This window comes from Lithobates pipiens, unplaced genomic scaffold (genome assembly GCF_037356315.1).
Source record: "Lithobates pipiens isolate NorthernLeopardFrog02 unplaced genomic scaffold, aLitPip1_a1.2 Scaffold_19, whole genome shotgun sequence".
Classification (NCBI taxonomy): Eukaryota; Metazoa; Chordata; class Amphibia; order Anura; family Ranidae; genus Lithobates; species Lithobates pipiens.
The window spans coordinates 450,689,121-450,708,719 of NW_027507764.1; the positions used below are offsets into that span (position 1 = coordinate 450,689,121).

General features: G+C 41.0%; 1 protein-coding gene across 2 annotated transcripts in view; it reads right to left on the reverse strand.

Annotated features, from left to right (window-relative positions):
- Nucleotides 1–204: 204 nt before the first annotated feature.
- Nucleotides 205–19,599, reverse strand: part of SDR16C5 (short chain dehydrogenase/reductase family 16C member 5) — a 76,068-nt gene continuing 56,673 nt past the window's right edge. For both annotated transcript variants that reach the window (XM_077492724.1, XM_077492725.1), the window contains exons 4-7: nt 18,187–18,286; nt 8,864–9,008; nt 5,877–6,002; nt 205–4,104 (exon numbers count right to left, since the gene is read on the reverse strand). In XM_077492724.1, coding sequence (XP_077348850.1) covers nt 4,011–4,104; nt 5,877–6,002; nt 8,864–9,008; nt 18,187–18,286 — 465 coding nt within the window. In that variant the 3' untranslated portion in view covers nt 205–4,010. The remainder of the gene's footprint in view (nt 4,105–5,876; nt 6,003–8,863; nt 9,009–18,186; nt 18,287–19,599) is intronic.

Sequence of the window (19,599 nt, forward strand, 5' to 3'; positions counted from 1 at the left end):
AAGGAGGTGAGAGCCAATAAGGAGTCTGTGTAAGGCAGCAGTGTGATACAGAGTTGGGGGGGGGGGGGGATGGGGGTGGAGGCAGAAAGCTGGAGCATTGTGTGTATAAGGCATGTAAAATTCATGTTAGTGGTCCGCAGGATTCAAAATTGTGAGTGCGGCAACCACCGGCTTACACCAAAAAAAAAGCTCAATGCCACTCTGTATATTATAAACATTTATTTTTGAAAATAAAACAATTTTATTAGTGGACAATGACATATCACACTAAATTACACAAAAATGTAATAATTAAGGCTATAATTTTAGTAACACGTTAATCTTTCTTTAAAAAAAAAAAGAAAAAGAGACAAAGGCTTTACAATACTTTAATTTTATTTCTGCAGACATTGCGGTTTACTGGATTTTATCTATTTATAACAGGTGTATATAGTACTGGTAATTCTCTGCCCTCAAGAAGCTTACAATCTAAGGCCCCTATCTTACACATACCAAGACCAATTTAGTCAGGGTCTGATTAACCTACCAGCAAGTCTTTAGAGTGTGGGAGGACCCCTAAACAAGCATGGGTAGAACATGCAAATTCAATGCGCATTGTGTCTTGTCTGGGATTTGAACAAATGACGTGTTCTGCAAAGCAGAAGTGCTAACTGCTAAGCCACTAAGGTTTTAGCCAAAAGAACCTAATTTGAAACAAGGAGGGATGGTGTTTTGCCACCAAATAGATTTCAGTCACCATTTTGTTCTAGTGTAGGTGAAAATGGCAGCTGAAATATAGCTGCTTTGGGCAAAACATTTTTTTTATTTCCAGCACTTTTGTATTTATTATACCCGCAACACTGGCTATTTGCCAAGAACGTTATAAAGTTTAAATGTTTTAATATTTGTAAATGTTGTGTATTACATTAGGTTACAGATAGCTAGGTCAGTTTTACTTAGGAATAACTGTCATGGTGCAATTGTTTGAAACCATCCTGCATAGAATGTTACATTCTACTTGCTGCAAATCCTAAAGGATCTTACAGCAAGGCTGATTCTTGGGGACAAGATATACCACCCATATAGCAGACCTCTGAAGAACATATTCTGTACAGCACTGCAGAGCAATAAATATGTACACAACATGTAGCAGCCAGTCACATTTCAGCTTACAGCAGTGATGTAAAACATGATTACTAATTGCTGAAGAGTCTCCAGTAGTCTTTATTCTGGTTTATTGAGCATGTCCTTTAATGTAATGTAAATGAGGAGTTGTAACATTATGAAAACATGGCAATATTAAATTATATTAAAGGAAATATTAAATATATATGTAAATACACAAAATAATACACTGCTGTGCAGACTAATGCCGCGTACACACGATCGTAATTCTCGTTGGAAAAAGCTCTGATGGTTTTCCCGACGGAATTCGGCTTAAGCTGTCTTGCCTACACATGGTCACATCAAATTCCAATCGTTTACAACGCAGTGACGTACAACATGTACGACGTGACTAGAAAAAGGAAGTTCAATAGCCAGTAGCCAATAGCTTCTGTCTCGTTGAATCTGAGCATGCGTGATTTTTGGCATGTCGGAATTGCATACACACGATTGGAATTACCGATAGAAAGTTTTTCTGTCGGGAAAATTGAGAACATGCTATAAATTTTTGGCTGGTGGAAATTCGGACAGCTAAATTCCGATGGAGCATACACACGGTCGCATTTTCCGATGAAAAGCTCTCATCAGTCTTTTTCTGGCCGGAATTCCGATCATGTGTACGCGGCATTAGAATTGTCTTGCAAAAAGCGATACTATGTAGTAACACATAGGAGATTTTAGTTTTCATCAACTTACAGCAATCAGTAGTCTAGCAATAGATGACTGCACTACACTTTTTTTCCTTGCTATACACAGGCTTAAGCCTCCTACACACAGTACGATTGTTGGAAGTTGATTGTCTGTTGACAGATTGTTGTCCTAAATTCTTACCTTTAGACCATTGTTGTCCAATTTTCCACCAACAAGTGTTGGATGACAGGCTAGTAAATTTTCGGCGGACAACAGCTCCACGTCTGATTTTCGTAACAAACACGCATACTCGGAATCAATGCTCACAAAACACAAAATTAGCAGAAGGGGCCCAAAGGATGGTGCCCAAGAGCTGATATTCCTCATAATACGTCACTACGTTCGTGTTGTCAAACGACAATTTGCGTACCGTTAGTATACAAGACAAGATCCTGGCTCACACCCAATGGATAAAAATCAGACGCTCGGTTGGCCAACAATCATACCGTGTGTGAGAGGCTTTATGCATTAAGTAGATCTTGCACCTTATGTGCCAAGAGCTGAGTTTAGGCCCAAGGCAACTAAAAGGTTGGTCCACCCAATCACAATATGCAAAAAAGGTAGATGAAGGGAGGTTTAATGACTACATGGTTCGATGAGCAAAAAACTCTTAGTTGGGTAAATGCCGGCTGAATCCTATAAGGCAGTGGTCACTAAACCGCGGCCATTTACTTATCCGGCCCTTGGGGCACTATTCCTAGTACTGATACAAGGCACTATTCCTTCTACTGACACTAGTATTCAAGTATAATTCCTTCCACTGACACCCAATGATGGAGCACTATTCCTCCCACTGATCCCAACGATAGGGCATGATTCCTTCCCCTGATACCAACGACAAGGAACTATTCCTTCAATTTACACTAATGACGAAGTACAATTTATAATTTCTTTTTATGCCAAGCCAGAGGCATTGTTTACTTCCACTGATGCTGGGGCATTTTCTAGTCCCACTGGTGTCAGTCCGGCCCTCCTATAGCCTGAAGGACAGTAAACTGGCCCTTCATTCAGAAAGTTTGGAGACCCCAGATCTAAGAGCTTGTCTCTGGCCAATTTCTTGACCCAGGGTTGGGTGCCAGTGAGAGATATAAAAAGTCAGAGGTTGGTTACTTAAATAATCTGGGCAGGCTAACACTTTAAATTACTTTGCAAATGGAAGAATATGTTGAGAGAAACTGAGTAAGGCCTCTTTCACAGCCTGGCTTGGGAGTGAACCCACATGTCTACTGCCACAGCAAGCAGTCTGCTTTGGGGGCAGACACAGTAAAGGAGGTGTGGACAGTGCCAGCAGGGGACCAGGTCCGATCTGTGCAATGGTAAAAAAAAAAAAAAAAATAAAAAAAAAAAGGAACAGTGTGAACTTCTATGGCTGCATTATTTTTATTTTTATTTTTTTTAGAAAGCTGCACTTTTTTTGTCCAGTTAAATCTCAATTGAGTGTTATATATAAAACCACTTTCACTTTGTTTTAGCGGTCATGGTAGAAGTTTTTCAGAAACTCATGTCATTATTACGCTATTTACATTTTAATAAGACAGACATATGTCAATTGGAAAATCATAAAATGTCAAAGTATTAAAAAAAATTTTCGTTTTTTTGCATATGAAAATCTAAAGAATTGTTTATTGGAAAAAATAAACTTTGATAGAGCTGGCCATAGATGGTTTGAATATCGGCTGGTTCAGCAGGGACTGGCCGAAATTTGATCCATGTATGCGCAGGCTTATTCTAGCATGCAACTGTTAGCTGCTACAGCCCCTAGCAATATTCACGCTGTTCTCCCGACACGACAAGGTCAACTCCCAGCGCCCCCCCACTGGGAAAACACAATAGCTCTGCGGGAGGGATTCAGTGTTGATGGGGAAATCAAGGGATTTTCATTCCTGCTACCCGTGGTAACAGGAAAGAAAATCAAATAATCTAAATTGGCCTTAGTTATAAGAGAGTTTAGTCATACATGTAAAGAAATACCTAAAGATTTATTTATTGGAAATAATAGTCTTTGATGGATCAAGTTATAACAGAGTTGGGTCATACATTTAGAGAGTTCGGTCAAACATTGAAATCAAAATCTAAAGACGTGTTTATTGGAAAAACTCTGATAGTTATAAAAGAGTTTGATCATACATTCACTGGTCTCCTTAAACCTGGAAACTGAAGAACTAGAGATATTGAGGTTACTCTTTCTTAACTCGTCCTTTGAAATGATCCATAAAATGAAAAGCTCCAAAGTAGTCACCAAGAACCACTCCCAGCTTTGTAGATATAAGGCTAAACAATAAAATAAAGAATACAAGAATTAGTACACAATACAATGTAAACAAATACAACAATTTCTGGAACATATGCAAAGTGGTACTCCCAAGAGGTTACCAGGCAAATAAATATATAAAACTTGAAGCAGAATGCATACACACTGTTCACATTGTAAAAAATATAGAATGCCCCCATCTAGGAGACTGTAAACAATGTACTGAGAGAAACATTGAATACTATTGATGTCATCCTAAAAATGCTAGTCGACTGTCCCTGGCTTCAAATTTGTGCACAAATGTATTTTTATTAAAAAAAAAAAAAAAAATCTGCTCGGGGTTGTCTTCTTTTACAAACGGTTTTATTATTGTTTAGTCAAATAGAACCAACAATTGGACAGTTACAGTATAAAGTGAACAGGTGCAGGCTGGAAGAACATACACACCAAGGCACAAAAATACTGGATTCAAGCCAATTTGTGGATTTCAGTAACAGACATCAAACTGCATTCCAAGTTATGTATATGCATAAACACTAAAATATTAAAGCCATACAGCATGCTATATTGTCATGAATGAAAGTTAGGCTGGCCATACACGGTTCGAATGCTGAATCGGCCAAGATTTGAACCATTAATGGGCAGGATGAATGTGCCAAGTTGATCAATCAACTTGGGTACAACCAGCCTGCCAGATTCTCTTGGGATTATTGCGAACGGTTGCTATACCCACTAGTGATAATCACGGTCTTCTCCCAGTGGGAATGTTTTTTCCCCGCCCGCATTTGGCTCCCCCTGCCGGGAGAAGACAATAGCTAGGCAGGAGGGATTTCCCTGTCAACACTGTCTGTGTTGAAGGGAGAATCGTGCAAATGACTTTCCTGCAAGCAGTGGTTGCAGAAAAGAAATGCAGAATGTATGGCCTGCCCTACTCATATGAAACCTGGCAAGACCAAGCCAAAGCCTGCTGGCCAAATAATCATATTAGCTAACCAAGAAATAAGATGACAGAGGAAATCGAGAAAGGGAAGGGGGAAACAAGATAAAGAAAACAAAATGGAAGCAAGAAAAAAGGAAGAGAAGTCCCAAGAATCCACAACACAGGACCACTAGATCGACAAAAAAATTATTGTTAAGTATTGCTGAACCAAGATGGCTGTGCATGAACAATCCAGGGTTGCCAAACCTGAATACATTTCTCATGGGCATCTGATAATATGGCTGTCAATTTCTCATTGACCATAATGTCATTCATACAGTTGTTGACAGCTTTGAAGCTAAGAGTTGGTGTTTCCATGCTCTTGTAATAGTCAATTTAGTTACAGTAAAGAGGTGCAAGGCTAACTGTCGTTGCCCTGATGAAGTAGTTAATCGATCAGTTTACAAAGAAGGGCTTCATACGGATTTCTCTTGAGATTGGTGTGAAGCAAAAGTGTGAGGAAAGTGCATAGAGGGGGTTAGTCTTCAATCTGGAGTTGTCCTCCACAGAACCTGAACTTCTTCGCCACATGATGCCCTCAGCCTCTCAGTTTAAATAATGCATATGTTGATGACGCAACGGGGCAGGTTGAGTATATACTGTGAGTGCAGGGCATTGTGACAAAATTGTGGACATCTTTTTAATAAAAACTGCTTATATTCAAACCATCTAATCCTAAAGCAGAACTTTTCTTGCACAAATTTGACACATCCCACTTACCTGCACGATAGCCTCTCCACAGCCTGAGATGTCTAATTATAGAAAAAGAAAACATTTGCACATAAAGACAATGCTTTGCGTTTTCTCACTCACTTTTTAAAACCAAATACGATGTATAGACCACGAGGCATAATGAGGTATACTTGTTCTTTTAGGATGGCATCTACAATAGTCTTACTGGCATACTCTGGCTCTAAAATTGGCAGGAACCGAGGCCATCTGTAAAAAAAAAAAAAAAAAAAAAAGAGAGAAAAGAAAAAACTAGAAGTTATTATGTGATCACTACTTTTCCATGAATACCATAAACGGTTCACTAGGGAGATGCCTCTGCTTACTTGCAGGAGACAAAAGCTCAAGAGTTTAACCACTTGCCGACGGTGCTATAGCCAAAAGACGGTTACAGCACGCTCATCCAGTTCTGGCTAATGTCCTCCCAGAACCCCACCCCCCTGTGCACCCTCTGACGCATTCTGTGATCGATGTGTTCTTTGGACCGATCGAGGTAATTCGCCAATCACATCGGCCCATGTGATCAGCTGTGTCTAATCACAGCTGTTCACATGTAAACAAATGCCCATTTTCAGTACTGTCAGTGTATCGGGAAAGGTGTGTCAATAAGTGACTTTCCAGTGACGAGACATTTACACTGATAATCAGGGCACTGCAACTCCATCAGTGCCCTGATTATCCGTGAAGCTCCATCGGTGCCCTGATTATCCGTGAAGCTCCATCGGTGCCCTGATTATCCGCGCAGCTCCATCGGTGCCCTGATTATCCGCGCAGCTCCATCGGTGCCCTGATTATCCGCGCAGCTCCATCGGTGCCCTGATTATCCGCGCAGCTCCATCGGTGCCCTGATTATCCGCGCAGCTCCATCGGTGCCCTGATTATCCGCGCAGCTCCATCGGTGCCCTGATTATCCGCGCAGCTCCATCGGTGCCCTGATTATCCGCGCAGCTCCATCGGTGCCCTGATTATCCGCGCAGCTCCATCGGTGCCCTGATTATCCGCGCAGCTCCATCGGTGCCCTGATTATCCGCGCAGCTCCATCGGTGCCCTGATTATCCGCGCAGCTCCATCGGTGCCCTGATTATCCGCGCAGCTCCATCGGTGCCCTGATTATCCGCGCAGCTCCATCGCTGCCCTGATTATCCGCGCAGCTCCATCGCTGCCCTGATTATCCGCGCAGCTCCATCGGTGCCCTGATTATCCGCGCAGCTCCATCGTGCCCTGATTATCCGCGCAGCTCCACCGGTGCCCTGATTATCCGCGCAGCTCCATCGGTGCCCTTGATTATCCGTGCAGGTCCATTTGTGCCCTGATTATCCGTGCAGCTCCATTTGTGCCCTGATTATCTGTGCAGCTCCATTTGTGCCCTGATTATCCGTGCAGCTCCATCAGTGCAGCCTCATCAGCGCACATCAGTGAAGAAAAGTTACCATTTTGCAAAATTTTATAACAGAAACAAAGAAAATTAATTTTTTTCTAAAAATGTGTCTTTTTTTTCCTTTGTTCAGCAGAAAAATAAAAAAACCAGCAGTGATTAACCACTTTCAGCCCGGACCATTTCGCTGGCTTGACCAGACCACTTTTTGCGATTTGGCACTGCATCGCTTTAACTTGCGCGGTCGTGCGACATGGCTCCCAAACAAAATTGATGTCCGTTTTTTCCCCACAAATAGAGCTTTCTTTTGGTGGTATTTGATCACCCCTGCGGTTTTTATTTTTTGCGCTATAAACAAAAATAGAGTGACAATTTTGAAAAAAAGCATTATTTTTTCACTTTTTGTTATAATAATTACCCCCCCCCCCCCCCCCAAAAAAAATAATAATAATTTTTTTTATTATATATATATATATATATATATATATATATATATATATATATATATATATATATATATATATATATATATATATATATATATATTTTTTTTTTTTTCTCCTCAGTTTAGGCCGATACGTATTCTTCTACATATTTTTGGTAAAAAAAAAATACGATTATTGATTGGTTTGCACAAAAGTTATAGCGTTTACAAAATAGGGGATAGTTTTATGGCATTTTTATTAATAATTAATTTTTTTACTAGTAATGGCGGCGATCAGCGATTTTTATTGTGACTGTGACATTATGGTGGACGCATCGGACATTTTTGACACATTTGTGGGACCATTGTCATTTATACAGCAATCAGTGCTATACAAATGCAGTGATTCCTGTGTAAATGACACTGGCAGTGAAGGGGTTAACCAGGGGGTGGCAGTGTAGGGGTTAAGTGTTCCTAGGGGGCGTGTTACTAACTGTGGGGGGCTGGGCTTTGTGTTAGTGAACAGTGATCTCTGCTCCAATCACATGGAGCAGAGATCAGCGTCACTTGTTGCTAGGCAGAACAGGGAGATGCTGTTTACAACGGCATCTCCTCGCTCAGCCCCCCCGCGAGACGATCGTGGATATCCCTGCTGCGATCGAGTCCGCGGAACCCGCGACCAGACTCATGGGGGTCCCGACTGGCACGCGGCATATAAAAATGTAAGCACCTTTATGCCAATATGCCTGCCCGTGCCATTCTGCCATCGGCGTCCGCCGGTCGGGAACTGGTGAAATACCACCAAAAAAAATTATACCAAACTTATATGGGCACAGTGTTGTATGAATGACAATTGCGAGGTCAATGTGCAACAGCACTGAAAGCTGAAAATTGGCCTGGCCAAAAAGAGGGATAAAGTGCCCTGTAGGCAGGTGGTTAAAAGGTCAAGGAGCCATCACCTTGAGTTAATGGCAAGATGACAGACAAATAAAATATAAAGTCGCGTTTGCCATACTTCCAGTCATGTCATGCCACTTTGTGATCTCCCCAGGTGTAAAAATCAGCATACACCTCACCAGCAGGATTGCAGAATGGAGATGGTCAGCTAGGTGAGCACCAGCAGTGGCACATTAACTGAACATATATGGACTAGGGAATGAAGCTTTATCAATTGCAGATTGCAACTCTAAATCTGTATAGAAGTTGATGTGTACCAAATTCTAGTCTCTTACAATTAAAAATTCTAATACAATTTTTTTTTTTCTTGCTTACTTTGTTGCACATCCATCAAACATCCCGGTGTTTATAAAATATGGGCAAACAATTGTGGTCTTCACACCAGTTTTGCCCAGAGCCAACATCTCGAGGCCAACTGACTCCGCGAACCCGACGGCTGCAAACTTACTTGCACAATAATCTGCAAAAGAAATACAAAGTAAATCAATGGAATGGGAAGTCTGCGCAGGCTTACCAATTAACCCTTTAATTTACATCAAATCTGCTCTCACACTACAAAAGTTATTTGTAAAGATAAAGCAATTGTAATGATTTCATTCAACTTTGGGGGAGGGGGGAGTTTGAGCACTACGAACCAAAAAAAAAAAACGCCTTTCTCCCTGCATTTTACCAGTCAGTTCCCCTTTATTCAGCTGCCCTCATGTTTCCGGTGGAAACCTTACAGCAAATTCAATAGGAAACGAAAAGAGTGACATTTCCTACGTGATCCCGCTAGAAAGGAAGTATACTAAAGCTAAATGAAAAGTACTTTCAGTTAAACCAAAGAACAACATACCTGTGCACATTACATTATAGTTATACAAATACCTTATTGTTCAATTGCTGTATTGTAATAGTAATTTCCCTTTGGGATTAATAAAGTATCTGAATCTTGCAACAGATCATGCTCTGCACACATTCAAAGAACCAAGAGTCATGTAACAATATAACCATTGTGTTATGATTTGTATCATAGCTTCATTTTCCTCTTTAAAACAGTCCTTTTCTGCTACTTTTTGTTTACATGTAAAAAACTATATTTTTGCTAGAAAAATACTTAGAACCCCCAAACATTATATATTAGAACCCACAAACATTATATATTTTTTAAAGCAAACGCCCCAGAGAATAAAATAACGATAGGTGTTTTTTTTATGTCACACAGTATTTGTGCACCAGTTTTTCAGATGCATTTTATTCGAATTTTAATGCACAAAAAATAAATAAAAAAATGCAATACCCAATTGTTTGGTAAAATATAAAAGATGTTACACCGAGTAAATATATAGCAAGTGTGACCCATGATATGCAAGTGTATAGCTCAGGCTTGATCACTGTGGGGAGTAGTGTGGGTGATGAAGTATTCATTGCAGGAGTGCCAGCAAAGGATGGAGCTCATCCCAGCTCCTATAGTCACTAGAAGGAACAGAGGAAGGATCCCTGGTGCCGCACATCCATAGTGTACTGTGATGGTTATGGGAGAGACAACCTCAGCCTGGGCTCCCGCCAGGCCATGGCCCCAATACGTTTCACCCCGCCCCTCATTTAGTCATGCTCTGAGGGGCAGAGTGAAATGTGTTCTGTTGGGAGCCCATGCTGAGGTTGTCTCTCACATAACTATCACAGGACACCATTAATATGCGGCACCAGGGATCCTTCCTTGCTTCCTTCTAGTAAAAAGATACCAAATATGTCACAATGTAAAATTGTGCACAACAGCGACAAAGTTTGTAACTCTCATAATCCATAGGTGAAAAAATCCTTTATATAATCCTTAAAATCCTTTACAGATTACCATATAGATTTAACCAGGAGGTCTGGTGCTAGAATTACTGCCCTCGATCTGACATGTGTGGTTATACCTCATGTGTGGGGGAATCGCTGTTTGCATGCGTGCAGCACCAACGCATGCATTTGCCTTTGCGCGCAAGTGCTTCAAGTTATTTGTTTTTTCATTATTTAATTTTACACTGTCGCTTTCATTTTTTTTAAATCACTTATTGTAGTAACAAGGTATATACTGTAAATATCCCCTGTGATAGCAATAGGCAGTGACAGGTATTCTTTATAGAGAGATCTGGGGTCTATTAGATCTCTCCTCTGCAATGATTCAATCTTTTATTTTAAACCATTAAGGGTTTGTTTACAACCAGGAAACCAGAAGTGACTAAATGCTCCATCGCTTCTGTTTTTTTTCATAGCCATTCTGGTCTCTGATCAGCTGTATGGTCATCTGGCGGAACACTCGGGTCTCCTCCCGATGCTTGTAAAAGCGGCAAATTAGCTGGCTGAAAAAAACCCCCCAAAAACCAGGATTGCCTGCAGCTGCATCATCCCGGTATAGCCACTTGAAGTACAGCAATATACAGGTACGGATATAGATTATGCCCTGGTCGATGATGTCACACGGGGGTGGGTTCACTTTTTGCCCCCCACGAATTGGCGGCTGGCATTCATCGTGACTGAAAATGGATCTACACCAGGGAGGACTGGTCAAAAACTGTGTGCACATTTTATTACTTTTTAACACTTTTTTGATGAATGAGTAGGGGCAAAATGTACCCCATACCCATTCACACAGGAAGGGGCCAGCATCTGGGGGGGAGCCTTATTAAAAGGGGGCTTCCAGATCCTGATAAGTCACCCTGCACCCCCACAACCACCGGGCCAGAGTTGTGGGGAAGAGGCCCTTGTCCTCATCAACATAGTGATGTTTTTGGCTTTAAACTGGTCAAATATTATAGAAAACATAAGTAGAAAGTTCATGCATAAATATATTGAGGCCAAACCTCCATAGCTTAGAACAGCCCTCACAGAGATATAAGCGTTCATTTCACATTGCCATGTTCCCCGCCGCTCACTGTCAGATACAGCCCCGCCCCCTAGAACCGGGACTTTGATAGATCACACGTCCAATCCCAGGCCAGGTGATCTGTCACTCAAAGTTCCCCGGCCAGGGGCGGGGCTGTTTATGACGTTGAGAGGCGGGAAAACAGCAATTGAAATTAAAGCTAATATCGCCGTGTTCCTTGGCTGCACTCTGAACATCCGGGCTGCTCACCTGTTCCTCTCTTCCCCTGCACAGGTAGGCTGCATGGTGGGCACAAGGTGGATGGTGGACACAGGCTGCATGGTGGGCAAAGGCTGCATGGTGGATGGTGGGCACAGGGTGCATGATGGACACAGGCTGCATTGGTGGGCACAGGCAGCTTGCATTGGTGGGCACGAATAAAGTAGCTGTTAATATTTTTCTTTTTATAACTTAATTCTGCATAAAACATTTAAGTGTCATTAAATGAGATAATTTATGAGGGCGTGTTTAGGGGCAGGGCAACTTGTGGCGAGTAACCCTTGAGGCCTGGCTAGTAGCTCAGGACTTGAAATTTTGAGCCCTGGCTTAGAATATGTCAGACAAGCAATGAGCAATAAAGTCCATGGCTCTGAATTAATCAACTACTGCAGCAAACATAATTATTAAGTTCATACATGCATAAATGAGGTACTCAACCATCAAGGAAGCATTGTGGTGATTCCAATGTGCCACATAGGAGCTGGGAAATCCTGGTATGAAAAAGCCTGACTGGTTTTGCGTGTCACGCCAAATGCTTCAAAGGCATCCCCAATTGGGATTGGCGGTGTCATGTGCCGAGGTCAGCACTGCTCTTGGCTGGACCGTACCGCACACCAGTCGCTGCTTTTAAAGTGAATTAAAAATAAAAAAATACATTGGATTTCAGGGACACTCAAAATGTAACCACTGGAAGGTTTTGTCTCCCTTCATGACCAGGCTATTTTTTGCCATATAGCACTGCACTTTAACTGGTAATTGCACTGTCATACAATGTTGCATCCAAACGAAATGTATCTAATTTGTTTTCACACAAATAGAGCTTTCTTTTGGTGGTATTTGATCACCACTGAGTTTATTTTTTATTATATAAAACAAAAAAAACAAAAAAACAAAAAAAGACCAAAAATATGTGTTTTTCTTTGTTATAAAACATATCCAATTAACAAAATAAAAAATAAATAAAAAGTCTGTGTGAAACTTCTAGGGTCTACAATGTTAGTATATATATTGGAATTTTTTATTTATTTATTTTTTATACTAGTAATGACGGTGATCAGCAACTTATAGTGGGACTGTGATACCGTACACTGTCAATGTACTAATGACACTGGCTGGGAAGGGGTTAACTTCTAGGGGCAAAAAACAGCCACATCTCTGCTCAGAGTACATAGCCCTGTGCTGTTTGTAAACACAGGGCTCTGTACTTTGATTTGCTAAACCGATGAACAGGTCCCAGTCATAAATAAGTGGCCGGGACTTGCTAACCGACTTTTGCTGTAGCAAATTAGAGTATAGATAGGGCAGTGGGTGTGCGCCCCCTACCCAGAAATGCTGGATCACATACATGTACATGACCCGTTGCAGAGTGGCCTCCCTGTTGCCGTATAAGTGCATGGGGCGGTCCGCAAGAGGTTAAAAGTACCCAATAATTCCTGGTTCCTGCAGTAGAACCATAACCTCTATTAAAATATACAAAAAAAAAAAATATAAAACCATAGTAGATGACAGCTTGCAAGCTTAATTCACAAGTTCTGATTCTTGTATTCGATTTTTTTTTTTGAATGTTAGTGATTGAGGATTGTTCCAAATGGCCTATTTGTACCCATTCATGTTATCTTGTCATGTTGTATTATTTTGATGCGTACCATTAAAACGGAGCTCCACCCTAGAGTGGAACTTCCGCTCCACAATTGGCACCTTTCGGGGGGGGTGCAGATACCTGTATAATACAGGTATCTGCACCCACTTCCGGGCATAGATGGCTGCAGATTCTGCGGGTATTTACGCCACTTCCTGCGGGGCCCCCACTGTCTCCTGGGAAACACATGGCTCCCAGAGACAGCAGGGACCATTCTTATTGCGCAATTCACTTCCTGATTCCCATACCGAAGATGGCGGCGGCAGCACCCGAGAGCCGATCGAGAGATCGGCTTCGGGTGCCGAGATCGCGGGCGCGATGGGTGGGTAAGTGTCCTTATTTTAAAAGTCAGCAGCTGCAGTATTTGTAGCTGCTGACTTTTAAAAACAAAAAACATCAGAACTCCCGCTTTAAATAAAGAATAAAAATAAAATAAAAAATAGTAGGACCATTGTGTAGCAAACAGTTTCTAATATATGAGTTGATTAAAACTAAGGGCAAAATCTGGTGCAGCTGTCCATAGAAACCAATCAGCTTCCACTTTTTCTTTTCAAAGATTTATTGAACAAGCTGAAGTTGGAAGCCAATTGGCTACCGTACGCAGCTACACCAGATTTTCACACTCCAGTTTTAGCAAATCAATCCCAAAAGGTTTTTATAAGCAAATTCAGTATTTAAAGAGGAAGTAAACCCTGATGAGTTTACTTCCTCTTTCATTCCTTGCAAAGGTAAAGCATAATGGACCACTATGCATCGCATAGTAGTCCATTACGTGTCACTTACCTGACACAGGAGCCAGCGAAGTCACCGCTGTCCCCTGTAGTCCGGCGCATCCATCTTCTCGGTGGGTCTCGCTGCTCCGCCGCTGTCATTCGGCGAAGCCGCGATGACGTCACTCTTACGCATGCGCACGGGAGCCGCCACTTGCGGCATATTGCAGTTGACCGCGGCGTGCTCAGTGCGCCTGCGCGACGCTGTCTACGGCGCATGCGCCATAGACAGCAGTGCCTGTCTTTCGGCAAATATCTCCTAAACCATGTAGGTTTAGGAGATATTTCTTGGACCTACAGGTAAGCCTTAATCTAGGCTTACCTGTAGGTCAAAGTTGGTTGTAAGGGTTTACAACCACTTTAAATATTTCTCAACCTCCACACTAAAACACAAAAAAAAAAAAAAAAACACAGCTTGCCCAGATCGTTGCTTTAGAAAGCTACTCCCATGAGCAGCAATGTAAATGTTGGTGCCTTGTGGTTTCTATGGCATTGTACATTTTACAAGCTCTTGTAGCAGGGAAGAGGTTGTGAACTTTGTTCTAGTTATGTGGCTTATGTACTTTAGCAGTGTCATCATGCAGAATGATAAGAGGTTAGTCACCAAAATATCAAAGGTCACCTTTTCAGTATTATCAAGTTTTAGAGTAATAGAATTAACCGATAACCTGTCTTAAGCACATACGGAAAGTATTCACAGAGCTTCACTTTTTCCACATTTTGTTACAGCTTTAATATCTTCTCCCTGGCTTTTTCTGGTTACTGGGTCTTCAGCTGCCTTGATTGGCTGGCATGGGATGGCATAGCACAAGATGCCAGAGTTGTACACTCAGCTACACATGGCGTCTCATTGTATAGTGTAAAGAAAATTGCAAAGAGGAAGGCAAGAAGCCTTTATTGCAGTATTGCAGGAGAGACACAGCATGTCTGTTCTATAATAAATATTATATCCTCCTGCTCACAATTTTTGTTTTATGGCCACAGTTCTGCTTTAAAGTCTATCTCTAAGAAAAAAATGAATCACCCTCCTGCCCATTCAGCGTTTTTTTCCTACCATTCTAATTAGGGGTGCAACAGATGAAAAAATTAATGGTTTGGATCATTCCTCGGGCAGAGTCACAGATCGGATAATTTTTCGGATCAGCAAAAAATCCCCCCACTGTAATATCCACATCATCTCCCCCACTGTAATATCCACGTCATGTCCCCCACTGCTGCAATATCCACGTCATGTCCCCCACTGCTGCAATATCCACGTCATGTCCCCCACTGCTGCAATATCCACGTCATCTCCCCCACTGCTGCAATATCCACAATCTCAGAGTCCCCACTGTAATATCCACGTCATCTCCTCCACTGTAATATCCACATCATCTCCCCCACTGTAATGGGCATCTCCCCCATTCACTGTAATATCCACAGACATCTCCTGCACTGCATATCCACAGACATCTCCCCACTGTATACAGTATAGGAAGACTAGTGTTTAGTCTTACCTTACCAGACTAGAAGCCAGTGTAATGACATTCAGTGACCCATCGCAGTTTTCTACAGAAGTGACGTTCCGTCGCCGCCATCTTGCTACACCCCACACTCGTCCACACTAAGGATACACTAAGAAGGGGGAAAGTGGACATGTTGTTACACCCACCGGAGTTTTTAATTTTACACGTATTTATAACAGTAAAGTCAGTTTATATAGTGAAATACAGGACTTAGAACGCTGTCTGACTACTTAGGATGTTGAATTTTAAAAGCGGCGAACTTGTCAGATTAGCAAACCTGTGAGATGAGCAGGGCTGACGCTGCTTTTAAAATTCAAGATCCAAGTAGTCAGACGAAGTTGTAAGTCCTGTATTTCACTATATAAACTGACTTTACTGTTATAAATACGTGTAAAATGCAAAACTCTAGTGAGTGTAACAACATGTCCGCTTTCCCCCTTCTTAGTGTATCCTTACTGTGGACGAGTGTGGGGTCTAGCAAGATGGCACGTCACTTCCGTAGCAAACTGCGATGGGTCGCCGAATATGTCGTTACACCGGCCAGAGGGGTGATGAAGTCAGATTCGAACAGGTTGACCCGTTCGGATCACGGATCGGTGACAATCCGTTGCACCACTAATTCTAATCATCTTATAGTCAACTTAATCTGCAATCCACACACTGTCAGTAATGAAGATATCCTGGCTGGCTTGGGGGGACTCAAAGTTCACCTTTATACACTTTCATAAAGGAATTATGGGGGCGGCTATTGCTAGCAATGAAGAAAGTGCTAGTTGTTTGGCAATGTCTGATTTTAGTGCTTTTAAGTCACAAATCCAGAACAGGCATACTTTAACCCTTTCGTGCTAAAGGGTAAAACTAGTCTAAATACCTAAGCACAACTTTGCAACTTTGACATGTGTTAGTAAAACTGTACATATTATCACAGCTACTTTGTGCATACAGGTGGATCATACCTTGTTTTTTCAGGACAAATTGGACTTTAATTTGGTGGTAAATAGTAATGTATATCTCCTGATTTTTTTCCCCCCATTATCAAAGGAAAACTGACACAAAAAAGCAAAACATTTTTTTTTTTTTAATTTAGCTGTATATTTCTTGGTACTACCATAACCTTCCCAAGAACAAATTCAATTATCCTGCTCCTAACGATCAGAGATACCACATATGTGTAGGTTAGTTGTACCTGTAGGATAGCCAAAAAACAAGTACATATTTTGCTTTAAAAATAAATAAAGTAAAAAATAAAAACACACTGACCTGACACTCATTCTAATTAAAAAGAGGGAGGAAAGGTGGAAGGAGGAAAGAGGAAGGAGGAAAGGAGGAAGGGGAGAATCACTCTCCTATATTCACAGAGAAAGAAAACACAAGGGCGGGCTTCACGATTGATCAGAAGCTATCACAGCGATTAGGTGACCTAGGAGATACGCAAATATGTGACCCCACAGCAAAAAAATCGCATTCTAGCATATTTGTGTTACATCAGCATGGAGAGGTTAAAATTTCAAGTTCTGAGCTACTAGCCAGGCCTTAAGGGTTACTCGCCACCAGTTTCCCCACCCAACCCCTACACCGCCCTGCCCCTAAACACGCCCTCATAAATTATCTCATGAAATGACACTTAAATGTTTTATGCAGAATTAAGTTACATAAATAAATATTAACAACTTTATTATTGCCCATCAGTGCAGACTCGTGAGTGCCCATCAATGCAGCTTGACCAGTACCCACCAATGCAACTCGCCTTTGGTACCAGAAGAGGACCATTAGCCCCAGGGGTCTCCTCAATTCTTATTGGGAGATTCCTCTGACATCTTTGGGTGTGTTGATATTTGACCTACTATCAAGTTATGCGTTCTACAGTGTGTCAAGAAGTATTATGACCTATGGATTTAGCAGGAGATGGATTTTTGGGAAGCCTCCATTCATTCATTTCTGGTGATGATCTGATTTACTGGTGGCAGATGCACTACTTCATGGTACTCTTCAGTGAAGGAGTTCATAAAAAGGACTTTGAGTTAGAAGCGGACAGTTTTTTCGCTCTTATCAAAATGATCCAACAATAAACAATGTAAAATATATATTTCACATGTTGCCCTTATTAGATACAATTCAGATTTCTTTATCAATTCCAAGGGATGTTATTAAAAGTTCAAATGTCTAAAGGATGCTCTGCACTCTTTGAGCAACCAGAATATTCCTTTACATTTCTATGCTAGAAGAAGAATTACAACTATACTCTTCTAGAAAGAAGAAAAGCATCTAAAAAACACAAGATTATTTCACGCCTCCACAAAAAATGTTTTGTGAATTTATACCCTTAGGCCTGGTTCACACCGATACGGCAAACGATTTGGAGCACTTGTTGAATCAGAAGTTGGACCCCATTCAGTGTAATGGAACCGTTCTAATCAGTGTGACTTGAGTTGGTCCAACTTATAAGAAGGATCCTGCACTACTTTTGGTCCGACTTTGGTATGATTTGGATTGACTCCTGTGAAAGAAGTCGCTTGCAAGTCGTGCTAAAGTTGTGCTGGGGTCCAACTTCAAATCAAAGGCAGTGTGAACCCGGGCTTACTGCTGCACTCATATATGCTGACCATTGTTCTCACCTGCAAGTCCATTGACTCCTATCAGTCCAGCAGAGCTGGCAATGCTCACTATATGGCCATGATTGGAGGCCATCATAGCAGGTAGGAAGGCTTTACATGTCTGCAGAAAAACAAACAGTAGGTATTAGTGATAAATGGCATCCACTGAGCTTAAATTATTATCTATATATAGCGGTCTATCTATTCCCCCCACATGTGGCATAACACATCAATGGATTCAATCAGAACGGAACAGATGTGTGTTACAAGATATGGCTCTATTTTGATGCTTTGATATTGAGCATTTCTAAAATATGCCTAAAACAGAATAAAAAAAAAAAAGGAACAACATGAATAATACTAGATTTTAAACAAAGCTCTAAGCTTAGTTAGCTAAGAAACACAATTTACCACTTCCCACCTAGCCTGTCAAATGACGGCTGGGCAGGACCTCTCATTCTGGCCGGTTACCGGTACCGTGTGATCATTGTGACCAATCACAGCAGATCGCATGGCAATTGTAAACAATGAACGACTTTGATTTATGCCATTCATTGTGTACGATTGTGTTGCTGGCTGTGATTAGTCACAGTGATCACATGGTACAAGGCCGATCACAGTCCACCTGTACCATGTGATTAGCTGTGGCCAAACACATCTAAACACAATACACATTGAATGAATCAATATTATTCAGTAAATATTGTTGGGTATACCAGTGAAATTCCCTGGTATAAGCAATCAATGTGTAATAATTAAAAAAAAAAAAAAAAAAATCTTGATCACTTTCCCAGAGTTTTGCAGTGTTACTATGGCAACACTGTATTGCTCTGGTCACACAGTGTTAAAAAGTGTGTGTGTGTGCGTGTGTTTTTTTCCCCCCTGCTGTCTTTGATCACCGCCACACCAGTATGATGCTGTACTGCACTGGTGACAGTATGTAAAAATAAATAAATAATAAAAAAATAAATAAATTACAAAAAAAAAAAAAAAAAAAAAAAATTTTTAAATTTCTTTTCCAAAAAATTGCGACAAAAATTACTACTTTCCAAAAAGGGGTCACTTGGGGGATATTTGTACTGTCCTGGAGTTTTTGGGCCTCATCAGTAAATCAGGATTGATCAATTTTCAGAGATACACACCATAGTTTGTGGACTTTCCTATAGACTAAATAATAAATACTGATTTGGGTTATTTTCACAGAAGAAATGGAGCAGAATACATTTTGGCCTAAATTTATGAAGAAAGATTATTTATTTGCAAAATTTTATAAACAAAAATGAAGAAAAAACACATATGTTTTCAAAATGTTTTCTTTTTTTATTTTGCAAAAAATAACCCAGTGGGGATTAAATACCTCCAAAAGAAAACTTTATTTGTATGAAAAAAAAAAAAATGATAACAATTTAATATGGGTACAGTGTGGGGACAATT